The sequence below is a fragment of the Stenella coeruleoalba genome (genome assembly GCF_951394435.1).
Source record: "Stenella coeruleoalba genome assembly, chromosome: 2".
Classification (NCBI taxonomy): Eukaryota; Metazoa; Chordata; class Mammalia; order Artiodactyla; family Delphinidae; genus Stenella; species Stenella coeruleoalba.
The window spans coordinates 164,135,174-164,147,469 of record NC_137147.1 but is presented as its reverse complement, the minus strand read 5'-3'; the positions used below and the strand labels follow the sequence as shown (position 1 = coordinate 164,147,469).

At 44.3% G+C, this 12,296-nt stretch overlaps 1 protein-coding gene across 2 annotated transcripts in view; it reads left to right on the top strand.

Moving 5' to 3' along the window:
* Window positions 1-12,296, top strand: part of CCNY (cyclin Y) — a 127,778-nt gene that overhangs the window by 93,700 nt on the left and 21,782 nt on the right. For both annotated transcript variants that reach the window (XM_079907710.1, XM_079907709.1), the window contains exons 2-3: window positions 1,108-1,182; window positions 8,040-8,074. In XM_079907710.1, the coding sequence (XP_079763836.1) occupies window positions 1,116-1,182; window positions 8,040-8,074 (102 nt within the window). In that variant the 5' untranslated portion in view covers window positions 1,108-1,115. The remainder of the gene's footprint in view (window positions 1-1,107; window positions 1,183-8,039; window positions 8,075-12,296) is intronic.

Below are 12,296 nucleotides of genomic sequence, written 5' to 3'. Positions count from 1 at the left end.
TCGTGGGCTCTAGAGCGCAGGTTTAGTAGTTGTGGCACAGGGGCTTAGTTGCTCTGCAGCATGTGGGATCTTCCCAGACCAGGGCGTGAACCTGTGTCCCCTGCATTGGCAGGCGGATTCTTAACCACTGCGCCACCAGGGAAGTCCCTCCATTATTTTTGATCTTCTCTCTTCCCTCCTCTAACTTTATTCTTTTGTTTTGCTTAGCCATTCTTTCCCTGTGGAATCTTTTTGTTTTTGTTTTAATTGGAAGAACTCTTCTGTGATCGGATTCTAATTGTTTATACTGGACTGACAAGCCTGTAGCCCTTGGAGACTGTTCTAAGGCAGGATTACAGAGCCACTTGCCAGTGGGGGAAGAAGGGGTACGAAGTGAGGCAGAGGGTGAGGACTGGGCGCTTGGGGGCGCTGGGGTCTCAGGTCCTGTCAGTTGTGACTGCTGTGGTGGGGCCTGGTGTTGCCAATGATCTGATTTCTCAAGAGAAGCTGGAAACACAGACCTTCTTTTTTCCTTTGTGGTCTGTGTTTGAAATGTAAAAATCATTATCTATTGGCTCAAATTTTTTACAAAGGAAAGAAAATGAATGAGTCAAACAAAACTTACATCCATGGCCCAGGTTATGCCCACAGATGGCCAACTTGAGCTTTTGCTCTAAAGGATTAAGTTTTCAGAAAAGGACAGTCTTGATTAAGCAGAGTGTGTAGATGCTGATTTGGCTGAGGTATTCTGTTTTAGTCACTTTAACAAGGAAATATCACTCGCTTAACTGGGGGTTTAGATGAGTCAGTTGTAGCACATAACTCTCCTTAATTACGTGTTAGGACTTTGTCCTGCTATTCTGTAGTATCCTGGGTGCAGAGCAGACTTTTTAAAAGAAAATGGAGTTTTCGGCTAATAGATCTCCAGCCAAGTGTCTAATTTTTTGTATGACTTTCTCAAGTTTCTAAATAGCAGTGTTCTCAGTTGAACCTAGAAGAATCTGTTAGCACAGTAACTGTTGGTTTTTTCCAGAATCCTTGAATGTATTAGTAATTTAAGATTGAAAATCTTGACTCCCTTTAGTTATCAGATGGATATTCATATATTTTCTTTTTCTTTCTTTAAAGATTTGAACATGGAATTCAATCCTTCAGACCATCCTCGGGCCAGCACAATATTCCTCAGTAAATCTCAGACGGACGGTAGGTTACTGATATATTTATGCTTCTTTCTTTTTTTTTTTAAAGAAGACTTACGTTGGCAACTAGCCTGTCTTGATTTCCCAGGATAAAAATAGAATCCCCTTTAGTGACCCCTAAGGATATTGTTTGGTGGTGGTTTCCTTGGGGTTTCTTTATTTTATAGTTATGCTTTTAGAATTTACTGTTTGAAGCAACTGTCCTCATTTTGCCAATCAGCTGGATTGGTTCTAAGTAGTTTCTACCCCGAGAATCAGAAATTTTCCTTTAAAAATTGATCTTTGCATAAATTCTCTAAAGATCAGAAGAATTAGTATGTAAAAGAAGGTATAATATAACCCTAAATTAAAGCGCCATTGTCTCTGTTGTGTCATTTGAGAACCGAATTGAGCCTGTACACTAGGGGTAGATGTTTTCTTTCTGTCAGACTCCTGCTAACCAGTTTGTTCTGTGGCATGGAATTTCTCCTGGGGGATTTTCCACTCTTTTCAGCCCTTGGCTAATCTCACTGTAAAGGAGAGAGAAAACACACAGTATGGTGAACACAGTCTCTCAGTTGGATTCCTGTATAAAAGAGTAGCGGAAGGGGACTTCCCTGGTGGCGCAGTGGTTAAGAATCCGCTTGCCAGTGCAGGGGACATGGGTTCGATCCCTGGTCCGGGAAGATCCCACATGGCCATGGAGCAACTAAGCCCGTGCACCACAACTGCTGAGCCCGTGCGCTTAGAGCCCATGCTGTGCAACAAGAGAAGCCACCGCAAGGAGAAACCTGAGCACCACAACTAGAGAAAGACTTTGCACAGCAATGAAGACCCAACGCAGCCAAAAATAAATAAATTTTAAAAAAGAAAAAAAAAGAGTAGTGGGAGGAATTTGTTAAATGATGATACAGTGATGAAGATGTTATATTACAGTGCTGGAGCCCTAGTGATTCTAGCCCTGACTCTTCTGGCAAATTGCTCAGCTCTAATTTTGACGGAGTCCTAAACTGACTAAAAAATAAACATATTTAAGACAGTAAGTTCATTTATAAGAACTGATAACTCCTCAGTTATGGTTAGGTGACAACTTTGATGTAGTATAATGCTGATATAATATTGGCGCTCTTTAATTAAGCAGGCCACTGACTTGATTTGAGAGAATTTGGTGCATTTATTAAAAAAACAGTGTTTCCAAGAGTGAGAATAAGTCATCGTAGGTATCAAATACTTGTGAAATAAGTTTAGAACGTATTGGGTAAAAACAAAACAAGACATTTTTTCTTCACCTGGTGAAGTGGGAGCCCATTGGGAGGGGTAGGTATTGCCAGGCAGGAAAGTGGCGATGGGGTGAGGGTTTGGGACAATGAAAAATGGGAATCAGAAGCAATTTTTTGCGCTGAATGTAGTGCTGTGAAAACAAGTTACACGACTGGCATATTTTCATATTTGGTTCTTGCTTCCTGTGAATTTAGGGTACAGACCAACATCAGTCAGAAATTTTTCTACCTAGATTTGTGTGGAATGGCATTAGAGCCTCTAAGTAGATGACACATATCTTGGTTGCCACCGGGAGAGGGATGGCAGGATTCTCTGACCTAACAGCGTCCCCAGGTGTGAGTCAGGGACTTGCAGCTTCCCCTTCACCTCTGCTCCACCTCTCGTTCCCTTCCTCTCCTGTCTGGATCATCAGGGTATCAGTGACTCTGATCCTTCTGTTTTTTGCTTCAGTTTCTCAAGTGCTGGCTCTTTCCTTTCAGTGTAAACCTACTTGGGTCTCACAGGTTAAAAACAAGAAAAGGAAAAATAACTGACACCGTCTCCCACCTGCCGAGTGAAAGCCCTGGTGCTGCCTCCTCCTTCCCTTTCCCTTTGCTTTCCCACTGGCCGCCTTCTCCCTTCCCCCATTCTGTGGCGTGACCGCTGAGGCTGCTGAGGACACGGCCTCCGGTGGCTCCTGCTCTCGTGTGGCACTTGCTCACACAGGCCGTATTGCTGAAGACAAGTCCAACTAATGAACACTTGCCTTATAGATGATGAAAAGAAATAGGTTTTTTTAAAATAGGTAAATTTGGTAACTTTAAAGACTTCATTCTTTGGTGAGTTGATCACAGAGAATTGGCTATTTGGAAATGGGTCCTGAGAACCCCCCTGTTTCTTTAAGGTGCTTCTCAGACATCTTAATCAGCTTCTCCATTTATCCCTCTGATGTTAGTGTTTTCTAGGGTTATGTGCTTTTACCCTCTTATCTTTTTGGCCTGCGTACAGCTCCTTGCGGCTTCCGTGTCAACTAGAATGTCCAGCCAGATACTGCTCTGCAGTATTCAAACTCCGTCTGTCCAACTGGCTGCTGGACATCTTTTACACTGAAGGCTATTGGTTCCTCTAACTCAGTGTGTCCCAAACAGAACTTAGTAACTGGGGTTCACCTCCTGCCTTTCCCTCTCCCCAGACCAGAGAAGGCCCTTCCCTCTTCTGGTGCTTGCCTGCTGGCTGTGGTGCTGGAGCCGACCATGTTCGTTTCTTCCAGCTCCAGGATCAGTGACAGCAGGCCAGGAGTTCAAAACAGCCATGATGGCAGTGTTTACAGCATGGAAATTGGCAAATGCTACAAGTCAGGGCATTCTTCTTCTTCTTCTTTTATTTAAAAGGCATCTGTTAAACATTTATCAGCCACCATTGCATCCAGGTTAATCGAAAGTGTATCAGTTTTTACCTCTTCAGTGTCACCTTAATCTGACTACTCTTTCCCATGCCTGTTGCTGCCACCTCCGTCCATAATTTCTCACTTAGATTCCTGCCGCAGCCTGTGGCCTGGCCTTTGACCTTTTCCCTTCCCAGTCCTGTGTCTACGCTGCTGCTAGATGAAGAGACTTTCTGTAAATCAGATCTGATTATGTCACTTCCTTGTTAAAATTTTTTTGTGGTTCCCCAGTTGCCTTGATGTTAAACTCCAAACGGCTTAGCGTGATATACAGGCCGTTGGAGGTCCGTCCTCCGCCGTCGTTTCCAGTCTGTTTCCTTTTGCACTGTGTCCGCCACGCTGGATCGCTTGCGGCACCCCAGGGTGCCACTCGCCCCCTGCTCCTTTGCGTTTAGCTGGGTTTTCCCTTCTGTCTTCCACACAGCTCATCTCTTCAGTCTTCAAGGCTCATTTCTGCTATCACTTCCTCCTTGAAGGTGTTCTTGACCCCTCAGGCTAGATTAAGTGGTCCTGAGGGTACCCTGTGAATATTTCTTCATATCTGAACCATATTGTGGTATTTAAAACTATTTCCTCATGTGTATCACCAACGAGCTCCTGGAGGGAACGGAACGTGTGATATTGGATCTCAGTATCCCTTTGCCTTGCTCTGCCTGATACAGAGGATGTGTTCACCCTAGGTGGTTGAAAGGAGGGAAAGACAAAGCCAGGAGACATTCTTGATTGGATTGTGATCTGTCTTCACTTGGGTAAACTTCCATTGCCATTGCAGCACTCCCTCCACTTCCAGGAGTACTAGAGCAGTTAAAACCTGTGGGTTCCACGTGCTCCAGTTGTGCCCCCCTGACCCCAACCTTGGAAGAAGTGTTGTAATGTGAGCTTATAAGCACACATTTTCATTTGAATCTGGTGATCTCTTCTTGAGGTCGATGTGCTCCTTTGCAGTTCAGGATAGGCTTCTGGGTGGGAGACCATGGATGGGGCCATGGCAGTTATGCTGGGGCAGCTCCGTCCGGACCACGGCCTTCACAGCTCTCTGCTCTGAAGACCCTCGTCCTCCTTCCTTCCTCAGCACTCGGCCTGGCAGCCAGGCTCTGCCTGCCACGCTCCCTGCCACCAGCTGTTCCGTGATTCTGCTTTAGATGTGCCTGCGTTAAGTCATTAGGAGCTTCCTGGCTGTTAAGTTCCTTTTCCCTCTGAATAGCAAAGAGATTTAGGCTGGGCTGACTGTGATCACGGAAGGCGTTCCTGATCAGACCTCCCCAGCTGGCTGAAGTTAGGGAGGTCCTGTCCCAAGCCCAACGGACTGCTCTCTCGGTCATTTCCTCACACATATGAGATGTCAGTGTGGACTTTCTTTGTATGAGAACCACTCAACAAAGAAAGGACCAAGGGCTCCTTGTAGTGGGAGAGGAGGTGCCTGTGAGAGATTAGTCTGCTCAGCCTGGCCTTTTCGTGCTCTCATTTCTGCTTGTGGGGGAGAATTGCAGTTGATTTTGTCTTTTCCTTTTCTATTCCATTTTAATTTGCCGTTTTCAAAGACATGAGAGCCTACTCTTTTAAGTATTAGGAGAAAACAGTCAAAGTGTATTTTTTTATTTTAATTAGTTTGGTTTTTAGAAAAGTTCTTTGCTTTAAGAAAGAAGTTGGACAAAAATAAAAACCTGTGTGTGTGTGTGTGTGTGTGTGTGTGTGTGAATGTGAATGTGTGATCTGTGTGTTTTTCAGGAGTTCCTTGAAATATTTAAAGGAATAAAAGCAACTTGTCCCTTGAATGACTTGAAGCCAAAGTAGAAAGACTAAAATTCAGAAATTAAAATATGAGCTCTGGTTTTCTTTGCACAGTCATTCAGAAACACTGACATTGAGAAACGTTTTGTGGCCTTCCTCTCTTTGGGGTCCTGCTTTTGTTCCTGGCAGTGTTGAACTCCTGCATGATGAGAGGACCAGCCTTTTAGTTCTCCTGTAGTCAGACATTTGCAGGCAGCCGAACCCTGTGCCTGTGAGGGTCCCAGTTCTCTTTATCATGGTCCTGGGTGCCCTGTTTAGGGTGCCTGTCTCTCTAGTTCCCCGTCAGTCGCTCTGTGTGTCTCCCCACAGCTTCCCAGTTTCCACAGGGGATGCTTTTGCAGTGAGATATTGAAGAATCTGTAGGAGCCTAAAGCTCTTATGCTGCTGATTTTCATGCTATAAACCATGGAAAATAACTTTTAAAAACTATGAACTCCTTTAAACATTTTTATGTTGACCATACCAATTTTTCATGCTATCAAAGGATGTAATTTCTGATGTAAACATTGGTATTTTAAAATAAAACTGTCCCTCTTTTAAAAAATGTTTCAAATAATATCTTAATACCATGGTGGTTTGGTAATCCACCATCAGCAGTCATTTAAAAATGTATGAACACGCTCTTCTTTAACAGTTGGAAATTTCATATCACTCCTTTCATCTTGAACTTGTATTTCCGTGCCATTTTCTTCATAGAGTTTTATCCTAATGTAATATATTCGATTTCTAAAACTCACTTGTCACACTATCATACTTCTATGAAAATATGGATCTCACTTGAATTTAATTTTTATTTCTCATAATTATAAGTCTCTCAGTGTTATAAATAAATTCTGGATTGTGGTATCATTATTGTTAGTTCCCAGTTGATCAAAACAATACAAGCATTAAAACGTTAATGAATAACTATTAAACAGAAAAGTGAAATAATTTTTGGAAAAACATTTCTTACTGAGATGTTTCTGTGTATGACTATTACATGTAGCTGGAACGAGGTGCTAGTCATCAGATCTTCTTGTTTTTATGGATGTGTAAGTGCTGAAGAGTTTTGTTTATACACATCAATAGGTGGGGATGGAAGGAGTTTTGTTAATCACTAAATTCTTTCTACTCTATTTGGTTTATATGTCAAAAAACTCCAAGGGATTTATCATCCAAAATAATTCCTGATAGCTGCAGTTCAGTCTTCAGTTTTGTTGACAGTAAGGAATTGGAGTCCACTTATTTGCCAAAGAGTTTCTCACCTGGTTGTAGGAGCTCCGCACTTTCGAGTTTCTGGGAAGTACACCTGAAAGGCTTTACCAGCCATGTGAATGACTGTCACTTGTATCCACTGCTCTTGTCATCTGGAGGCGCCTGGTCTAACCCAACGCGCTCGGGAGCCTGGGGAAGCACCAGCGTTCATGCGCCCTCTAGAGCAGCCTCACCTCTTTGCCAGGCACGGACAGGGAATCGAATCCAGGTTGAATGAAAGAGTCCCACCTGCCCTTTTCCTCGAACACTCGCAACTAGTGTTCCTAGCTTCCCTTTTGATTTAAATATATCTCTGTCCTCTCCAGTGGCCTGCTCATTACCTGTGTTGATTGATTAGTATATATTCTCAAAAGTAAGTCTTCAGGAAAGAAAATGCAAAACTCAATGTTACTACATTGTCAAAAAGCTCCTCTGGGTTCCCTGTCCCCCTTCTACATCTTTGGGGCTGAGGGGCCCCCATTTTGAGAAACACTGGGATCTGGGGCACGGAAGGCTGGGTGCAGACCACACCTCGCACACAGAGCGTGAGAACAGCATTTCAGAAGGGGCGGTGTTTTTGTTGTGAGTTGGATCAGCCTCCCTGAGGGGGCAGGATGCTCTGCGCGGCCTCCACAGAAGCCGGTTTTCCTCCCCTGCACCAGCACGGAGAGTAATTGGATTCCATGACCAATAATGCTTCCGACATACACTGTCCTGTATTTTAATGCTGTTATGGGTATTGTTGTTATCATATTTCACCCAAATAGTATGGACGTTTATGGGTCTGGTTGGGTTAGAAATAAATAGTCCTGTTATCTGTTGATCATCTTAAATTAGTGGATGCATGCAAGTTTTATGAGATTTACTAGTTGCTACTTTATTTAGTTCTTAGAAAGCTGTTACCCCTCAGTTAACTATGGCTGCAGTGATTTTGTTGGGTGCCATGTTGTCAGTGGGTTTAGGTTTTGCTCTGTTAGCTAGCCGAGGTCAGATCTGCATTTGTGCAGGTTGCATTTCTTATGTAGTAAGTTGAGCATCTGGGCACGTTGGTTGGTGGAAGGATGGGACCTTGACGCAGAGGCCCGTCCTCAACAGCCTGCAAGGGTTTGGCACGCAGGCGAGTAACATTTCTGTTGCATCTTTTGTTTTCACAGTGAGAGAAAAACGCAAGAGTCTCTTCATTAACCATGTAAGTGGAGCTGTTTCCCTGTGTTCTTCATAATGACTGTCCAGCGCAGAGAGCTGTCATACTGTGTCTGTGATGGGGAAATGGTCCGTGAATCTTGTTCGCACATGGAAGAATGTGAAGAACGCTGCAGTGCACTCGTGCTCTGTGGGGTCTGTGACTGGACGAGCACGGCTTGGCATTTCTCCCCGGGGCCAGTGTTTGTCCAGAAGCCCCAGACAGCTGCCGATCCTGGGAAGATGTGTGTGGACGATACGGCAGCAGACCCCACTCAGGTCCACGGGAGCACTTCTTTTACATTTCTAATCCTTCCCTCCTACCCGCTCCCCCAGGAGACTTGCTTGCTCTCCTAACTCAGTCCCATTTGAATAAGCGTACAGCTGTTTTCCATGAGGCTGTCTGCCTCCACACACTCTTTCCTCTCCCTCATTGTTTATAGGTCCAGTGGAGTCTGCACGTTCTTTCGACGCTCTAAGAAAGGATAAATTTGACAACACTTTAATTTTAAAAAGTCCAGCTCTAGTCTTTTGGCCATTTTGAGCAGCATCTCCCTGACCTGCTGGCTAGGCATCAAAGATACTTGATCTTTCTTCCTTGAGCAGCGGGTGCAGCCAGCCTCCTTCCACCCCTGCCCCATGGCGACCCCAACCTGCACCCCCAGGACTGTGGCGCCCAGCCACCAGGAGAGTTAGAGCCACAACCTCCTTGCCCTGTAAACTTCTGCCCCTTGATGAAGTAGGCGTGTTACCAAATAAGCGTGCTATCGATTCTCGTATCGAGAACAAGATTGAAGTATTTGACTTCTCAGGGGGGTTTTCTCAGGATTTCTAGACTGCCTGCATTTAAGTATTTGTAGAACTTGAAGTACTTGGCCCTGAAGCTTTGTGCTAAACAGACTTAAAGCCATAATATTGTCTTTTCTGCCCTTTGAAAATCTGGACAAAATGCAGTTGGAAAGAAATTCATAGCCAGGCCCTTGCACTCAAGGGCCTCCACGCTCGGCCTGTGGGAGACTGGTGATGCCTTCTTGGGCAATGTCAGTATATATGTGCGTGAACCGTGTTCTAAGGGTCAAAGAGAAGGTCTGTAGTTTTTATCAGATTCCTAAAGCAGTGGCCTCTTCCCTGGCCCTCTCAAGTTTTGAAGAATCAGTGTAAAGCATATGTGAAATTACAAGCTATGTCTTAAGGAAAATACGCTGAACATTACCGTGCCCTATTTTATTTTTTGAAAGCTGTATAAACCTGGACATAGAGCGTTGAGAGATTTGAAGAACTCCTTCCGTAAACCCTCACCCCCATTTCTTCGCCTGCTGGGTGCGCTGGAACACTTCCCCCCTCATTAGCAGGTCAGCCGAGGAGCCTGCAGACAAGAGGAAGGGTGGGGCGGAGACCGCCTCCGCTGGTCACTGCAGCCCCTTTAAAGTGGGCTGGAGGGAGAGGCAGTTCTGAGGGTGGCTCGTGGGCAGAGCTGCGCCCTCCTCGTGCCAGTCTGCACATCTGTCTCACATGCTGTTGCTGACCTCACGCTTTGCGGTGTGCACAGTCCCAGTGACCTGCCCCATGCTGTGCATCCTGACTCAGAGTGTCCTCTTTCCCCTGTGAACCCTCTCACCTCCCGACACAAAAAGCGGAAGCACACAGTTGTTGGAATGTGCTCAGGTGTGCTTATTCCTATAAAAGACATTTCTGTGCTGCCTTATGTGGCAGATGAGCAGGGTAGCAGCATGACCCTGCAGACCACATTGCAGAGTAGATTTCAGCTCTGCCCGCGACAGGAGGAGCCATTGGAATGTGCCGTTGCAACCAACTGAAATAGAATTTGAGTGAAATTACCTGCAGCTTCAATTAGGCTAATAAACCAGCTGTGCTTTTTAGGTTTGGGGACACTTGGGTGTCATAAGTTAGAGCAGTAGAGAAAAGATAAGTAGCAATAATAATAATCAGTACAGTCTATTGAGTGTTTTACCACGTTTGTGCCAGGCTCTGTTGTAATTGGTTTAGTGTACTCGATAACCACACCTGGGAGGTACTATTTATCACTCCCATTTTCCAGATGAGGAAAGTGAGGCACAAAGAATCAGCCAGATGAGCGGTGGAGCCAGCACTGAGGCCCAGGGGACTGGCTTCAGAGCTGCCCTCCCAGCTCTCCTCCTCTGTGCTTCTCAGATGGTCTCGCCAAGCCCCACCCGGACAGAAGTTGTTTAACTTATTTATCTGAAGTCAGAGGGAACACTCTTTTCTGAATTTGGGCCCAACTAAAATTTGTAATTTAATTTGTTGTTGAACTCTGGAATGACCGTTATACTTTGCCCTTATTTATAAAACCTTCTTGGTTTTTATTTGCTTTATCGTGAGGGACGTTGTTTCTTTAATTTCTCCTTTAAGTGTCTGAATAACCTGCTTAGTACATGTTGCTAAGATGATCTACAAAGAGGCTGCTATTTGCTAAAAAGCAGTGGCCATAGGTAAGCCATGTAAGGAGAGGTGAGGGAAGATGATCACAACAGGGAAATAACTTCCACCAGGTGGAGAGAAACAAGGGTTTTCTGGCTCCAGAAACACGTTAGCCAGCAGCACGTGTTAGCAAGTGAAAGAGGCTGACTTTGGGAACAGTCGCCAGGGAGAGGGCAGTAGAGAAGGAACCCCTGGCTGGAAAAGAGGGGGCCTTTCCCTGGCTGTGAATTTGCCGAGAGAGACTTAAAAAGTAAAAGGAGGCTGCTTCTAAAAGAATTATTATAGATTTTAAAGCTTGAAACCATTTGAGGATAAACCCCTTGGGGGACTTTTAACAGTAAGCTGAGCTAGGGCAAATTATAAAGATTAATATTCTAATCAGCACCTGTGTTTTAGATGTAATTAGATCAACAGTTATAGGAAAATTTAATACATTACAATAGAGATGCTTAGGTATTTTAGAAAGGCTTGTGTAAAGGGCTTTATTTAAAGTTTGTAGTTTATTTAAAATTTGCTGACGTTTTGGTTAGCTAATTAATGAATCTTTTAACTAAAATGTGGAAGTCTCTGATTATAAATTGTGGGTGGCATTGTAGGTGGCTGGGAGTCCGGAATCAACCCCCCAGAAACTTAGGGGAAACTCATGGCTTTTGCTTTGGCCTAATTTTTCTGTAACATCCTCCTCCCCTCGACGACAGCATGCCTAAAGTGAATTGATCATTCTAAGTTAAAGGGGAAAGAAAAAAGATATTAAAACAGAATGAATCAGGAGTTGAATGGCCAGCCTCCCTTACCCTCAGCAAAACAATCACAGTATTTGTCTTAATATTGAGACAGGTGATAGCTGTAAAAACTTTGTGAAGGAATAAAGTAACTAGAGAGTGTTATTTATCAGTTAAGCAAGAGTCACATTGTTAGCTGGACTTGGAGCCAAAAGAATTTTGTTCAAGCCCTAGATCTACCACCTGATAAATGGGGGGCCTTGAAAAAGCCTTGACGTCTTACTTCTCCGATCTTGTAGAATGACTCCTGTCTACCTGTTCACGTGGTAGACTGAACGGGAAGGTGATCTGCAAACTGATTTCAGCAACAGCTGACTATGTTGATGTTATTATTGTTATTGCTCATTCGATTTATAGGTAAATTTTGTATACTTTTCCAAGTTCAATAGCAAAACTGATGAAAGTCTTTCCAGTGTTTTAAGTATGGATATAGTTTTTTCATGAGTATTAAGCCATAGAAGTCAAGGAATGAAGTGAGTGTGATCCAGGAACTGAAATTTTAAATACTCTAAACCTTGCTTTTGCCTCTTTGGGAGATTTGCTCTTTTTTTTTTTTTTTTAAATTTATTTTTGGCTGCGTTGGGTCTTCGTTGCTGCACATGGGCTTTCTCTAGTTGTGGTGAGCAGGAGCTACTCTTCCTTGTGGTGCGTGGGCTTCTCATTGTGGTGGCTTCTCTTGTTGTGGAGCACGGGCTCTAGGCATGCAGGCTTCAGTAGTTGTGGCTCGTGGGCTCAGTAGTTGTGGCACGCAGGCTCAGTAGTTGTGGCACACGGGCTTAGTTGCTCCGCGGCATGTCGGATCTTTCCGGACCAGGGCTCGAACCCGTGTCGCCTGCATTGGCAGACAGATTCTTAACCACTGCACCGCCAGGGAAGTCCCGGGAAACCTTATTAAATAAGAAGTAAATGTTAAAAGTATCGAACAGGGCATTTGGTCTCTGATGGGCTTTAAAGCTCCCTTCATGTTCATAAACCATGGATACTGAG